This window comes from Physeter macrocephalus, chromosome 10 (assembly GCF_002837175.3).
Source record: "Physeter macrocephalus isolate SW-GA chromosome 10, ASM283717v5, whole genome shotgun sequence".
In the NCBI taxonomy this organism is placed as follows: Eukaryota; Metazoa; Chordata; class Mammalia; order Artiodactyla; family Physeteridae; genus Physeter; species Physeter macrocephalus.
The window spans coordinates 33,388,150-33,405,355 of record NC_041223.1 but is presented as its reverse complement, the minus strand read 5'-3'; the positions used below and the strand labels follow the sequence as shown (position 1 = coordinate 33,405,355).

General features: G+C 39.5%; 1 protein-coding gene across 1 annotated transcript in view; it reads right to left on the bottom strand.

Annotated features, from left to right (window-relative positions):
• The window catches only part of ARHGAP18 (Rho GTPase activating protein 18), a 191,422-nt gene extending 186,080 nt beyond the window's left edge, over positions 1–5,342 (bottom strand). Inside the window, exon 1 of the mRNA XM_024122538.3 lies at positions 5,044–5,342. Coding sequence (XP_023978306.1) covers positions 5,044–5,087 — 44 coding nt within the window. The 5' untranslated portion in view covers positions 5,088–5,342. The remainder of the gene's footprint in view (positions 1–5,043) is intronic.
• Positions 5,343–17,206: the final 11,864 nt, after the last annotated feature.

Sequence of the window (17,206 nt, the reverse complement as noted above, 5' to 3'; positions counted from 1 at the left end):
AGAGGAAGGAGAAAGATACTGCAGTAGAGAACACAGCAGGTGCAGAGGTATAAGGCTCAAAATTCACCCATTAAAGAAACAAAGAAAAGATCAACATAGCTAGACCATGGGGTAAAACAATGAGAAAGGGAAGGAGACAAACTTAGAAAATGAAGGCAAACTGAGATGTACCTTGTATGTCTGAGAAATTCACAGATGATCCGGATATGCAACACTGTATCATACAATCTGGAAACCATCATGGTCAAACACCTACATTTTTAAAAAGCCCCAATAGATCACTCTGGCTGCAGCACAGAGGACCAAAGAGGGGAGTATTACAGGAGAATGCTTAACAGACCCAGCGACAGATGGAAGGAATTGATTGAACCAAAACAGAGACCAGTAAAATGGATGGGAGGAAAAGATTTGAGAGGCTTTTCTGAACTTGCATAGACATTATTTCCGATCAGATGGAGAAGAAAGAGCTAAAGGAGATTCTGCCCTTTCTCATTTGGGAGACTTTAGACCAGATAAAGTCAGGAATTACAGCAGGAGAAGCAAGCTTGGAATGCAAAGATAAACGTTAGTCTGTTGTGTCTATGTTGAATTTCAGGTGTTTGGGATAAGATAAAGAAGTATAGTTCTCAAATGTTTATTTAATAGAGTAACCTATATGATAGCACTTTGAAAGTTTGAAAATACAATGCAAACAGAAAGTACTAATAGTTTTAATAACCGAGACATGACACACCTATAAAATGTATTCTGAAACCAGAGTAAGAGGTGCAATGAGCACATTCTCAGGGATTCATTGGAGACCACTGCAAGATCTCTCCCTTTCATGTTTCTGGTGTCCACAGCCTGGAGGAAGCCCAGCTCTTCCCTTACTGATAAGTATCTCTGTAAAGTTGAAGGCCTAAGGGCAAAACTTAGAAAAAATAAACGTTTGGTCCTCCCAGCCCCAGGATTTCTCTAGGTCCACTCCAGGCCAAGGCAAGCTTATCAGTTTTAGCCTTTCACTGGGCTACCCTTAGTGAAAGACTCCAAAAATGACACAAGAGAGATCTAGTACCCTAGTCTTTGTAAAAGCAGGTATAGTGAACAATACAACGCACATATTAGGTCGGAGGGTCAAATGCAGCCTTGCTAAACCTCAAGGAATGTGGTGGTACACATGTGGGATATGGGAGGGGACAGTTTATTCAGAGAGCATACACCACAGGTCATAAAACCCCCAGTCCCTGATGTGCAGGAAAATATTTAATGAATTAATAAGATGACCCTGTGGCACATGAACTTGTTTTTCCATCCAGACTTAAAGCAGACATTTTCTGGTTGATTAAAGCCAAAAGAGATATTTTTGCCAGCATATCCAGAATAAACTAGTTTTCTAAAAATAATATATTGGCTTCAAAAAGAGTTTGTTGGATACCAAAAATATTATCTGTAAATTTAAGTGATAAGATTATGGAATATTTTATTTTTTCTGGGGACAGGTCCCTGTATTTTCTAAATTTCCTATTGGACAAATACCAAAAATATTAAAGTGATTAAGTCTGGGTGGTAGGATTATGATTTACTATCTTTGGGGACATGAGTATCACATGAGTATCCTGAGTATCACTCATCATATAGGTGATCAATAAACCTTTCGTAAGGGAGGAGGAAAAAAGTTATCAGCTGGAAAGCTTTTATCTGAACATTGCCTTCAAGTTTATTTTATAATGTGCTTGAGGAAGTGATTAAGATTGTGCATTTTCCTTCTCAGCATGCCATGGCATCACCACCCGCCAGTTTGTGTGATATACGGTAGTAGAAGCAGAAAATGGGGATTTAGTTACATCTCTTCTTTTGAATGCCTTTATTGGGTGACTTCTCAGAACCGAAGGTTTCTACGAGATTCATCAGGTTAACACTGCAACAGCTTACAACTTTTTAAAAATTGATAAAAGCAAGACATTCAAACACCATAATATAAGCAACTTAAAGATGTAGGAGAAAGGAGTGGAAAGTAGACTGATTTGTTGCAAGAAATGCAGATATTCAGAGGCCAACTAGGCTTGCACCTTTGAAAAGATATCAGCAGAGACTCCCCCCTTACCTCCTCCCTGCCCATCCTCCCCCCGACAATGCTGAGCAATTCCGCAGAAAGTATGTCACAGAGAAACAATATTACCCTCAAACCTTAGGAGGTACCTATGTTCCCAAAATGAATTTCTAGAAGTGACAATCTGAAAGTTGCTGGCTGGGCTGAAAACTAACTATGCCCTTGAAGATGACACAGAATCCCTGGAATTTTGGACACGAATATGTCAACTCCAGAAGTTTGCTATTTCTGGCTTCTTGCCCAGACTCCAGTTAATGTTTGAGTATTTCTAGGTCTGTATAGGTACAATTTTCCTCTCCTTAAGATGCTAAAACCAAAGCTAAGAGTCATCCTAATTAATGGAATTCATTTATTAAATCAAAAGTAACCAGTGACCAGGACTAATACCTTTTATGCTATACAAGATAGTTGATTAGCTCTTTTTAAACTGCTACAAAAAAATCTGATGGCGGATAGATGGAAAAGTTATATATTATTATTAAAATAAGACATTTCTGATCATGTAGTCCCTCTATTGAAAAATATGTGGGGTATATACTGATCTAGGCTTTGAGAATGAACTACAGCTGAGCCATGTTCTAATCCTAAACACTAGTTGAGTCTACCTCAAAAACAGTGGTAGAAATAGAGGCAGACATATGTTCTTCCTTACTAAAGGAAAAGACAAGGAAACATACGTATTAGGACTGAAGTTCTAGAACTATTCAACTGTTAAAAGGGAAAATGAAATTTATTCTATTTCAAGCATTTGCTTCACAGACCAACTCACTCTAAGGCAGTTTGTAAAACTCACATTTATTTTTCTATCTCATGTGAAGAGACAGCAGCGGTGGATAGTGGGGCTGGGACAGGATAGTGACAGACACAGAGGATGCCATGGCCCCAGCACCATCCTCACTTTACAATGGAAGAGACTTTTACTCCTTGTGTGTCATAATTGGATGCGAGAGGAGAGAAGCGGAGAAAGGAACAGAACTGTCTCCTTATTCCTCAAAATCCAAATGTTGGAATGACTTTTCTCCCGTTTTCTTCTTCTTCAAACTGTTCGATCATTAAGGCATCATTCTAGGCAGCTGCTGATTGGGGTTCTTTGCATTAGAACAAACTTAATGTCTAACTAGAACAGGAATAATCACTGCTGAAAATGGGGGAGGGGGGGACTTCCCAGAAGCCATCCATTGAAATAGACCAAGAACAGCGGTAGGCCTTAGGAGAGTTTTTCTCAGTAAAATCCTGGGTCCTTGGGAGCTTCTAAAAATGGTGCTTCTTATGTTAATTCCACCGAGGGACCCCTGGGTTGAGGATCTGCAAACTCAGCTAGCATGAACAGCTAAAGGTCAGAAACCAGACTATTACCATCAGAGTTCCCAGGTAGATTATGTCTTGTCACAGGTCAGCTGAGAGCTCAGAACTTGGGGTGCTAGGTGCATACAGTCAGGATATTCACATCAAAATGGGAGAAAGGAATGGATTTCTCCCAGCTCCCAGGCTAATAATGAGACTTTAAAGAACCTGGTTCCATCTGTAGAACAAAGTCAGTTGACTGAACGCAGCTGGGTTCCTGTCCCTCCAAAATAAACTAGAAATAGAAAGTTTTAGCTCTGCCCAAGCCTGAATCCTCACCCTTTCTTCCTAGAGGCTGCTTACTTGTTCACAGTTAAATGGGCCCACAAGGGAATGCATCACAAATGCTAAGCTATGTTAAAAAGAAGACTTTATAAGCAATAATCTGTCCAGAGATTCCAACTATTTTTCAGTTAAGCATTTACCACTCAATATCAAGTATTTCCTTGTCTTTTCTTCCTCTTTATCACTGCAAGATTTGTAATTTGGGGGTTTTAGTTTTGATAAGAAAAAGTCCTTTGATGTCTTAGAAAAATAGCATATACTGTTTTAAATGAATTGTTATTAATAAGTTTATCTTTAGATTAAGCAGGACATAAAGAAATCTGACACCAGATTATAAAGAAAACATTCTTCTGCCCCATTTGATTATAATTGCTAAATGTTAGGCAATACTTGTAGACCTACTTTTAACTTATTAATTTGGGATTGACTTGGAAAAGTGATCCTTTCTCTCAAAACCTCCAGCTAAATTAACATAAATTGAAACTAGCTATTATTACATGGCATTTTGGATAGTTTTTCTTTGGTAGCACTGAGTTAAATACATTTATTTGAATGTTTTGGGTTTACATTTGAAAACCTCCTCTACTTTTTCTTTATATGAAGAGCCATCTGAAGGTCCACAGTTTCCAGCAAAAATGTTAATTTGCAACCACAAAGCTACACTTTGAAAATGTTTACTTTTGAACTGACAATTCTGTAGAGACGCTCTCCTGCTCAACACTCAAAGAATAGGAGGGGTGCTAATTTTTTGTTTTTCTTTAAATTTGTGGGCTCCTATTTATTTCTCAAGCGTAAACCCCAAACACCTGTTTTGTTTTTACAAATAACCAGGGAACTGTGCATAGTATGAATATTTCCTCTAGTCAGCTTAAGTTCAATGCTGATCAAAGTTGATGTTCAATTTTAATATTATTAATTATTCTCTCTTGGCTGTAATTGAAATCATAATCATCCCGAAAAGACTACCAATTAAAATATCCGTTTGCCTATATGGAAAGTACCCTTCCCTAGAATATCCCAGGCATCTTTAAAAGGAAAAAAAAAGTACCCTTAACCTCATCTTGCAAATAGAGGCTTAAATTTTACCAACAGGTCAGGGACAGGGTCAAGAATAACAGAGGTAAGAACACTAATGCTTATTTTCAACCTCAACCCGAAAGGATTTTTAAAATCACACAAAAACTCTTTTTTCCCAGACTTCGTTAAAAACAAACTTGTAACGTGAGAACAAGGCTAGTAGTTAAAAGACCTTTCCCAGCTGTGGGTTTCGGAGCTAATAATAAATGCAGTGTAAAGAGAAAAGCACTCAAAGCTGCTCTCCTTACCTGAGATGAAAGCAGTGCACCAGCTTCGTTACTATTATAACCATCTTTTTCCCAGGTCAAGAGCACGGAACGTCTGGACGACAAGAAGTGTAGAAGGAAGCGATGATGTTGAGCCGCGGCGAGAATCCTCCCAGGGCGCTGGTTCCCTGACACACCTCCTCTCTCTGGCTCCGAAGAGAAGCAGCTCTCACTCTCCCTTCACGGTGAACCACAGCCTGTCATTTCTGCTCAACCATCCAGCAGCTGCTAGAAGCATCGGGCTGAAGCGCGGGCACGAGGACCAGGAGCACGAGACCAGCGCTGCTGAGCCGGCAGAGCGGCTGCGGCGGGCACTCCCAGGGAGCCCGCGGCTGCGCAGCCGCAGCTGAGGCTCGGACAGCCGCACGTTACTGGGCAGAGAAGGTCAGCTTTCCAGGAGCAAGGATCAGCTGCCGCAAGAGCCTCCACGCTTGCCCAGCCCAGCGCGAGCCAAACGCGGCTGTGAGCGCAGAGCAGTCCCAGCTACTGAGCATGCTCGGCTGCCGAGGCTCCGACTAGGCCTTGCACGTGGTAACTTTTCCTGATCTGAGAAAGGGAGAACCGAGAGGTGGGCGGAGGGTGAGATTTAGTGGAGGTAATTTCTAGAACAGGGAGATGACCTCCTCCCCACCTTCCCCCTTCCAAAAAAAAAAAGAAAAAAAAAAGAAAAACACATCGCACTGCACTTAGCAAATGTTTTTGATTGATAGGTTGATGGAGATGTTTGGATGCTATCAGTAATGTTTAGTCTTTAACTCTCTCCCTGCACAATTAAGTTGACTCTGGGGTCAAGTATGTAGCCTAGGTAGTAAAAGGGTTTTAATCCCAGCAAATCGCTGTAGCTCAAAAATTAGGTATGGATTTGCCAATATTTGAAAGTCCAGCAAAGTGCTATGAATTGATTGATCTCTACACAAGTGAAATTTGCCTAGAGATAATTCCTTTAAGAGAAACAAGTCTTTTATAAAACTGTGGAATTTTCAAAATTTAAATGTTAACCTATATTAACATTTTGAAATTTAAATCTTTCAGGTGGCAAGCTCAGTGAAAGCACAAACGTTGCTTATTCGTGAATTGTAAAGCCAAATCCTTTTTCCTGGGCTTGGTGAATGGCAAGTGTCCTTTTTCCTGGGCTTGGTGAATGGCAAGTGCTCATAAATGCTCGTGTGACAGTGAATTGTGGGTTTGTTAGTTAATCTGTAAATGGCATTTACAGGAAGGCTGAAGTTCTTGAATTTTGATATGAACCTTAATTCTAACTTGACCTCAGCTTTGCATTTTGGGCCCAATGACGCTAATTTTTTGTCATAAGTGTCCAGTGCATAAGCAAATTGGCTTTTAAATAGGATTTTCATTTTTGTGTGCTGTGTGTGTGTCCATCCACTTTTCCTCTCTTGCAGCCCTCCTAAGATGCTCTTTGCCAAAGTGAGCCAAATCCAGAGCATGTTCTCTCTGCTACTGTTGAAATCAGGGACATTGACTCTCCATGGTTTGCAGATAACACAGTTATTTCGTTTTGAAAAACTTCTAGCAAGTCAATTCTCCCAAGTCTGTGGAGGATGAATCCAAGAGGATTTCATGGCTGAAATGGAGCTATAGCCTGAAAGCTGGGCCTGTGAGAGTCCGGACAGGAAACATGGGTGAGCTAGGAGTCAGGCGTTTCTTGAATCCTTACCAGGTGCCACCTTGGCCCGTTGATCCATTCCCTTAGGTCGGGAAAGTTCTTTCTCTCCCCACCACCCCATATCTGTCTCTCTCTCCCTCTCTTCCCCTTTCCCTTCCTCTCCCTCTCTTCCTCCATCCTCTGACTACCCTCCACACTCCCTTGAAGACTCAGGTGCTGCTGGAATCCAGAGCCCTTCCTGACTCCCCTCCCCCATGCCTCTTCAGAGCATACTTTTATCATTACACTTTCTGGATTGTCTTTAACTAAATCAGGTCCCACCTACCACCAGCTGTGAATTCCTTAAGCATACAAACAATACTGGCTATACAATTGTATACATCTGCACAATTACTGGTTTTCACTTGTTTTCAGTTTAGATTAAGGCACAGGTGGGAGTCCTAATTGGGGTTACCAATTAGAAAATTGGTGGAGTTAATTTAGGGACATTTCCTAGGGGAAGTGATTACAGATGGAAAAATAAAATTTTCAATATAACCAAATCAAATATTTCATAACTGGAAAGGAAGATGCAGACCTTTTTGTACAAACCTGATAAGTATAAATAAGTACAAATAATCAGGGTGGAGCAAACAGATGGTCTTTAATCCCTGCATCTCTGTCCCGAATAGAAATAGAAACAGAAAAGGAAGCACATCTGCCCTTGCCATGGGCCCTTTGGACCCACTCATTTTATTTCATAGTAGAGATTCCTTATACCATTGCCCTCATTCACCTCCTACAAATGTTTGCTATTCATTAATTGCAGTAAAGCTGGTTCTCGAAGGTAACCCAGGATGTCCAAATCATCAAAGCCAAGAATTTCTGTTTTGATGACAAAATCATAGCTCTCATTTCTTTGGCACCTTAGTCTCTGCCAGGCACAGCTAAATTCTTTACAAACACTGCCTTTCATTGCCACAAGAAGCATCTTTTAATAGCACTTATCACAATTTTATACTTTGTATTTACAGCGTATAATATGTTTGCTGACGTCAAAAGAAAACAGGCACAAACAATAATTGGTCATGAATATGGATAGAATATTATCATGTCTGATGACGAAACCAAGGCTTTGAGAGCTCAAGATAATAGAGCTAATAGGTGGAGCTAGGTTTGAAGTCTGACCGTCAAGTGTCAAAGTGCATCAGTGCTTCACCAGTGGAGATTGCAGCCACTCCTCTGGAGCCGTCACGCCCTGTTAAGATAGCAGAGCCCAAAAGGAAGCAGAAAGACTCAACCTTGAGAAGATCAGCCTTTTAAAGAAGCCAACGTTGTACAAAGTGAAGAGCAGAGATGGAAAACCTGGGTCTTTGGTGAATATCATTGAATTGACGCATTTACCCAGATGCCTACCTTACCTCACCTCACTTTTTAGAATGTGAGCTAATGAAATCTGATTAAAGTCACTTTAAATTGGGTTTTCCTGGGACTTTCCTGGTGACACAGTGGTTAAGAATCCACCTGCCAATGCAGGGACACGGGTTCAATCCCTGGTCCGGGAAGATCCCACATGCCACGAAGCAGCTCAGCCTCTGTGCCACAACTGCTGAGCCTGTGCTCTAGAGCCCGTACTCCTCAACAAGAGAAGCCACCACAATGAGAAGCCCGAGCGCCGCAACGAAGAGTAGACCCCGCTTGCCACAGCTAGAGAAAGCCCGTGTGCAGCAACGAAGACCCGATGCAGCAAATAAATAAATAGGGTTTTCTTTGCAGTCAAAAGCCTCCTGAGATAAGCTTTTTTCACTTTCTTAATCAAAATGTTAAAATGATTAAGAATTAACTCAATTGCTTTTTTAAAAATTTATTTATTTATTTATTATTTTATTTTTGGCTGCATTGGGTCTTCATTGCCGCACGCGGGCTTTCTCTAGTTGCGGTGAGCTACTCTTCGTCGTGGTGTGTGGGCTTCTCACTGCGGTGGCTTCTCTTGTCGCAGAGCACAGGCTCTAGGCATGCGGGCTTCAGTAGTTGTGGCACCTCGGCTCAGTAGTTGTGGCTCACGGGCTCTAGAGTACAGGCTCAGTAGTTGTGGTGCACGGGCTTAGCTGCTCCTGGCATATGGGATCTTCCCAGACCAGGGACTGAACCTGTCTCCTGCATTGGCAGGCCGATTCTTAACCACTGTGCCACCAGGGAAGTCCATGAATTAACTCAATTTCTTAGCATAGCACTTGAGAACTTTCTCCTGACCCATTTGTGTTTGTACCTTTGCCTCCCATTATACTCTGTCATGCATTTTACATTCTGGCTGAGCTGGACTCCTTGCTCTAACTGTATCCTTTGCTATCCCACAGTCCACTCTGCCTTCATCCTGCATTTTCTCCTAAGTTCTATTTGTCGTATACGTGAGTCTCTTCCTTACTGATGATAAACTCCTTAAAGGCAGGAATTGGATTCATCTTTGTGTCCCACTGTATGTTTCACATTGTAGGATCCAAGTGGAGATTTGCTGTGTTACTGAGCTGAATTCTGGAATGTGTGGCCTCAAACTTTTGTATTAGTAACTCCTTACAAAAGTAATAGGGATAATGCCCTCCTCAATTCAATGAGAACTTGCTTCTGGAAGATGTAAAGTGCTATTCCATGATTCATATTTTTAAAATAATTTTTAAAAAATAATTTTAAACAGAATTAATTCCGTCTCACTCCTGTGGGCCTGTGTGTTTCCACACAGAAGTTCTATTCTGAAACTTCAGTGTCCAGTGTCAGGCAGTAAAGTTGAGCATTGGCTGTTTAACACTCCATTTTCCACAAACTTAATCCCCAAGGCCGGTGGATTATCGAGCTTTTGAGTTAAATTTATAATGTACTTCAGTTCTTGACAGGGAAAATAATTTTCTCTTGCATGATACACTATTTTCTCAGCATTTGTTTTCAGGTGATATGTGTTGACCTAAAACAAACGGACTGCCAGATATTTCTCCAGCAAAGATGAGCTTTATTCAGTATCGGCAAGAATTGCTATGTATCACCGTTAGAGTCAATCAGTGTATTTATGGGTAAGATATAACAATAGTGTTTATAAGTCAGAGCCCAGCAAGGAGACGGAAACCCAGAGCAATTTGAAAAGAGATGGCTTAATATAAAGAATTATTAACTATTTTCAGAGAAAACTACCAAAAGGGAATAAAGAGAACTCTAAAGAATACCCCAAGGCTGAAGAAGTATCCAAGGAAGGAGGATCTCCCCAGGGCTGGGACTCAGCCCTCTTTGAAGTGGTTGCTGCCCAATGGATGGTGGAGAAGTTTACAGCGCTTGTCCACAGTCAGCAAGCTGAGGCTTGCAGGCATGGACTGTGGGGGGCTGTGACTCTCAAGGCGGAAGGCTTCTGCAGTTATGCTAGTGGGCTGAGGCTAGTTGGTAGGACGTTGCCTGCTGGGGTGCTGATGAGATTTGCTGGGAGGCTGCCTGTGGAAGCCGCTGTTGTACTGGCTGGGAAGCTGGCTGGATACTGGCTGGACTCGCCAAAAAATTGCCAGGGAGTCACATGCAAGAGGTATTGTTGAAAGAATCTAAAAAAGAGTAGATATATGTATTTGTATAACAGATTCACTTTGCTGTACACCTGAAACTAACACAACATTGTATATCAATTATACCCCAATACAATTTTTTTTTTAAAGAGCTTTTGTTGAACTCTCCGGGCACACACAGAACCCAGCTGAATCCAGCCGTGAGGATGTGCCACTGAACTTACTGATGTGAAGCTGGAGTGACTGTAGAACTCTCCAGATGCTGCTGCCTGGAGATGGGAAGATGTGTGAACTCAGCTAAGATGACTCCAGAACTCGCCTGCAAACTGCCTTTGGGGGTACTGCTGCACTTACTGCTGGAAATCCTATTGGGGCACTTTTGGAACTCACTGAAAAGACTTCTACATGGGTGTGGCTGAAACTCACTGAAGGTGAGCTCCACTGAACATCCTGGACGTTAGCCCAGCATTGCAGGAGCACGAATGCTGGAATGCACACAGGAACCAGGAAGAGGCATCCCTACCTCCTGCAGTGTCCCTCCAGCGCCCTCTACTGACGAAGCTTAACATCATGCCATCTGGAAAGAAAGATTTCAGAATCACAAGCAGGCAAAGAACGATGGATTTGGAGCTGAGAGGCAATACATTAATAACTGATAGGCACAGTGCTTTTGTCAAAATAACTACCTTATATTAAAATTATCTCTTTACTCATTCGTCTCTTCCACTATCAGATGATATTTAAGTGTTTCAAAGGTAAGGATAATCTTTATATTTTATGTATAGCAGTGTTTGGCTCATACTATGTATTTAACAAACATTTATCAAAACGTGGTACTGCATGTACATAAATATTGCATCCTGCACTGAAAGAACTCACTTGGTCTGCAAGCCCTAGGTGTGCCCAAATTTAGTGGGCATGAAGGGAGTTATTTCTGTTATTTTCATCATTTGCACAAAGGAATATTGCAACAGTGGCAATTGACACATTGTACATCTGTAGAGTCACTATTTCCTAAAAATGAACTTTTCGTAGTCCCTTGGAATTTTGCTTGGGGTTGACTGACTGGAAATCCTCCATGAATCACTAGGGCAAAAAATCCTCCCTTCTTTTGAGAGGAAGAATATTCTACTCAGAAATACATTGAGAAAAAAAAGCAATTATTCTAGTAAGCTGAATGATGCCCATTTCACATAGATTTTAGTAAAATGAAAAAACAAAACAAAATAAAAACGACTCAGATATATAACAGGAGGTGTGTGCTTCACCGTGCGTCCACAAGATCCATTTCTGTGACATTCTGACAAAGACTGAATTTCATCTCTTGGTGAAGGTATTATCTGCACTGAATGAGTTTGGGAGTTGAATAAAGAGATGAATTTATTTAGTCGATATCAAGTGTCAAGTCAACACTTCATGAAGAAGAAAAATCAAAGTATAAAGTATAGGCTTAGCTACTACAACAATAAGACCCCAAAATACAGTGGCTCTTAAAAGATAAATCTATTTCTTTCTCATGTTACATCTGTGAGGTAGGCTTTGCTTCATAAAGTCTTCCGGGGACTCAGGTTTCTGCTTTCTTGTTGCTTGGGCATTCCTTAGAGTGTCGTCTTGTCCCCACGGTAGAAGACAGCTCACTGGCAAAATTTAGCCCAAACTCTGCTGTCGCATTGGCTTAGGGATAAGGGGAAGAAACGGCAGCTTTGGTCATGAGTTTGTCTGAAGTTGTGAATCATCTGTCCAAAGTGACTGTTTTAATCAAATCCAATGGCAAAGCAAGGACATCTTTATCTTCCTGGAGTGGTCATCTTTTTAAATTTCAACAAAGACACTCTATGCTAGTTTTGCTTTGAGCAGCACCTCTCAGTTCCAGTCCACATAAAAAAAGGAAGAAAGCAGAGGGTAAGTAATTCCCTTTGCAGGAAATGATGTTGAGGTTGCACTTCCACTCAATCCCATTGGCTAGAACATAGTCACATGGGCACAACTTACTGCAAGTTAAAATGGGAAATGTAGCCTCTAACTGATAGGGGTTTTTATTATTGAAAAAGAGGAAGAAGAGATACTGAGGGAAAGTTAGCAGGCTCTACTACACAAAGATTCTCTAATCTGAGATATTTAATACTAAGCAAAAATTTTAATTATTTTTTATTTAGGAATATGCTGAATATTCTATAATAATATTGATTAATATTGACTATAAAATAGTGTTAACTATTCTGAATATGTTAAGTGGTTAGAGGATCAAGGTCAGCCTTCACAGGTTCTATTACCTTGTTTTATTAAATTAATATATAGGCTGCTAAAAAGATGAAAACCATTCACCTTTAAAAAACAAATTGGTAGCTAATATGCCAAGAAACAAACACACACATGGAAAAAAACACAAAATTTTTAAACAATAGCAAAAAGTATACCAACAGCCTTGGAGGAAGAACAGTAACATCATTAATGTTTGAAAGATGTCATCTGGGGTAAATCAAAGATATGAAGAGCAGGAACAGAGATGCAAGTTGAAATTATTTAGAAATCACACTGTGATACACTCATTTTGAAGAGGTAAAGTAATGACAGAAATAGCCACAATTGAAAAGAAAGCATAAGATATTATACGACAATATTTTCCATAACTATGCAAATGAATTTGAAAACCTGAGTGAAATAGATGATTTTACAGAAATTTTAAAATAATTGACTCCAGAAGAGATATAAAACCTAAACAGATGAACGGCCACATAAGAAACCCCAGAAGTAATCAGAGAAACCCCAAATAAAAAGTGGTTTTTTGGATGATTTTTTTTCAAATTTTCAGAATACAGAGAATTTCAATGTAATTTAAATTGTTTCAGAGCATAGAGAAAGAAGGAAGGCATCTGTATCAGTCAGGGTTCTCCAGAGAAACAGAACCAATAGAATGTGTATATTAGCTCATACTGCCATAACAAAATACCATAGACTGGATGGCTTAACAAACAGGAGGCTAGAAGGCAGAGATCAGGGTGCCAGCATGGTCAGGTTTTGGTGAGGGCGCTCATACATCCATAACAAAATACCATAGACTGGATGGCTTAACAAACAGGAGGCTAGAAGGCAGAGATCAGGGTGCCAGCATGGTGAGGTTTTGGTGAGGGCGCTCATACATCCATAACAAAATACCATAGACTGGATGGCTTAACAAACAGGAGGCTAGAAGGCAGAGATCAGGGTGCCAGCATGGTCAGGTTTTGGTGAGGGCGCTCATACATCCATAACAAAATACCATAGACTGGATGGCTTAACAAACAGGAGGCTAGAAGGCAGAGATCAGGGTGCCAGCATGGTGAGGTTTTGGTGAGGGCTCTCACCCTAGCTTGCAGATGGCCACTTTCTCACTGTGTTCTCACATGATAGAGGAAGTTCTCTGGTGTCTCTTGTTTGTTATAAGGGCACTAATCTCATCATGAGAGCCCCACCCTAATTACTTTCCAAAGGCCTCATCTTTAAATACCATCATATTGAGAGTTGGTGCTTAGACATATGAATTTTGGGGGTGCATTTTCAATCCATAGCAATTTGTGTGTGTGTATTGAGAGAGAGAAAATATTAATGCAAAAATCCTAAAGAAAATATTAACATGTAGAATTTAACAGTATTAATGCTATAAAATATTATGACCAGGTGGAGTTCATTGAATGAATACAAAAATAGGTCAATATTAGGAAATATGTTTAATTCCAATAATAGGTCAAAGGACAAAAAGATAAAACAAACGTGATTGTCTTGGTAGAAGCCTAGTAGAGCCATCTTTTCTGGCCAAAGGAACTGAGAGAGGGGGGCCTTAGGAGCCTGAGAATATGGGAGAAATCCCTGAAATGAAAGAGCTGGGGAAGGGGACTCCCTAATTATATGTGTGACCTGAAACAAACCAAGCTTACACCTGATCTGTGCATGTGGAGGGTTGGGTTTGGGTGCCGGCTCTCACCCTAGCTTGCAGATCGCCACTTTCTGTGTTCTCACATGATAGAGGAAGTTCTCTGGTGTCTCTTGTTTGTTATAAGGGCACTAATCTCATCATGAGAGCCCCACCCTAATTACTTTCCAAAGGCCTCATCTTTAAATACCATCATATTGAGAGTTGGTGCTTAGACATATGAATTTTGGGGGTGCATTTTCAATCCATAGCAATTTGTGTGTGTGTATTGAGAGAGAGAAAATATTAATGCAAAAATCCTAAAGAAAATATTAACATGTAGAATTTAACAGTATTAATGCTATAAAATATTATGACCAGGTGGAGTTCATTGAATGAATACAAAAATAGGTCAATATTAGGAAATATGTTTAATTCCAATAATAGGTCAAAGGACAAAAAGATAAAACAAACGTGATTGTCTTGGTAGAAGCCTAGTAGAGCCATCTTTTCTGGCCAAAGGAACTGAGAGAGGGGGGCCTTAGGAGCCTGAGAATATGGGAGAAATCCCTGAAATGAAAGAGCTGGGGAAGGGGACTCCCTAATTATATGTGTGACCTGAAACAAACCAAGCTTACACCTGATCTGTGCATGTACAGAACAGGAAAAAGAAGCACGGCAAAGAGTTTGAGAACTTAGCTGTAATATAAAACAGTACACAATTCCAAGATTGGCCCATGAGAGGTGCATGTGCTGTTCAGACACAACACAGCATAGCAAAGCTTTGAAAATTGAACTGACAATGCAACCACTGTCAACTGATTGCAAGATAGAACTTTCCATTTGAATGTGGCCTGATTGCTAACATCAGTCAACATTCTCCACAGGATTTTAACAGGACCCAAATTCTCACAACATAATATTCAAAATGCCCATGGTACATTTGAATTTACAAAAAAAATACCAGAAAAATATGACCAATACTTAACGGAAAAGATAATCAACAGATGCCAACCCTGAGTCAACCAGATGTTGGAATTATCAAAACTACTACTCAGGAATAAAAAAAGACTGGAAGAATCATGTATGCAACAATGTGGATGAATCTCAATTGTATATGTTACATACGCAATAGAGTACATTCTCTGTGATTCCATTTATATGGAAGTCTGGAAGAGGCAAAACTACAGGGATGGTGAACAGATCTATGGTTGCCAGTTGTTAGGAGTATGGGAAAGAACGGACTACAAAGGAGGGTCATGATGGAATTTTTTGAGAAATGGAACTCTTCTGTTCCATCTTGATGGTAGTTTGGCTGCGTGACTCCGTGTGTTTGTCAAAACTCATAACATACAGCAAATAGAGTGAATCTGTTGTGTAAATTTAAAATAAATATTAAAAATACTTCTAAAACGTATTCTTTTCTCCTTCTGAAGAATGATTTAACTACAACAATCCACCTCATATCTTACATGCTAATATTGCCCAGTATATTCGTATCACCTTAGTTTTATAGCTATGAATTGGTCATATTTCTTATTCTTTTTTATAGTCAATCTCCACTTTTTAAGATTTACCAATATGTAAAAAAGTTTTTTTCCTTCTTGCCTCTCATTTCTTTCTGCAATTACTGTTCTCCCTGTAGTACTTTCCTTAATAGTTCATTCAGCAGTATTTTTTAACTAAATTTCCTCTTGATTATCCTAATAGAACATATTTAAATGATAGTTTATCTGGGTATAAAATCTAGATTCTCAGTTATTTTTTCTGAACATTTTGACTACATTATTCCATTGTCTTCTTGCTGTTATCGATGCTATTTATAAGTCTGGGTTTTTTTGTGCCCCATTGCTTAATATTTTCTTTTTATTTCTGAGATTCAGTAGTTTAAGTATGTAATTTTGTTATCCTCCTGATTACCTGCTTTGACTTTGAATCTTAGATTCCTACCTTTATTAAATTCTAAAGAGTTCCATGTTCATATCATTTACAAAATTTGCCTCTCTTCTATTCTCACTAATGTCTTCCCATGGTGTACCAGTTACACATATGTTGAACATCCTCATTCTATCCTTCATGTCTGTTCATTTCTCTTTCACATTATTTTTTATCGTGTTGCTCTCAGGATAGTTTTCGTATTAAAATCTACCAATTCACTAACACTCTATGTTCATATAATCTTATGTTTAATATATTCAATAACTATTAAATTCTAGTGACTATATATTTCTTTTCTACAAATTTATTTTTTCTTTTTAAAATTTGCTTGACAATTTTCATAGTAACATATCTTTCTCATGTTCTTGTTTGTTTAGTTTATACTACTTTAATCATTTAACATGTTTATTTTATTCTTGTGTCTGATAATCCTGTTCTTGGGGGTGGGGTCTAGTCATATTTTTTTCTCTGCTGATCTTTTTCATGGTAGACTTTTTCCATGTGTGTCTTATAATTTTAGAATGTGAGCTTACCTTCCCAAGATTTATGTATGGCAATCATATGTGATTTGATTTCAGGTATCCTAGGATTATAACAAGTCTAGGAGCATATTTATGTTAATTTATTGGTATGTCGTTTCCAGACTACAGAGATGATGTCAATTTAAACCTCAAAATTGTGTGATCAGGTCCATGATTATAAATTTACAAGGAATTATTAACTATTTTCAACTAGAGCCTTGGCCAAGACCAAAAATTTTCATTGTCACCTACCTATGTTAGGGACAGATAACTTTTAGTCTACCCTTTCCCATATGTGTATATAATTTCTAACTTCTTATCTTTTTGTAGGCTCAATTCCCTACATGCCATATCAGCATGGATTTATGCTCAGTTAATTTCCAAGCCTCTGGTTCATCAGGATTCACATACCCCTCTAAGAAAGCTGAAGTATCAACTTACATTCTTTTTGTATTGTTTCCTTCCTTTCCTTTTTGTCCTCTGGAGACTTCCCTCACTTTCTTGTGGGTATAGCTGTGTATGTTAAAATGATGTTTGCTATCTTTTATTTATCATTTCTATAATTTTGTATCAAAAAGACTTTCAGGGCTTCCCTGGTGGCGCAGTGGTTGCGCGTCCGCCTGCCAATGCAGGGGACATGGGTTCGTTTCCCGGTCCG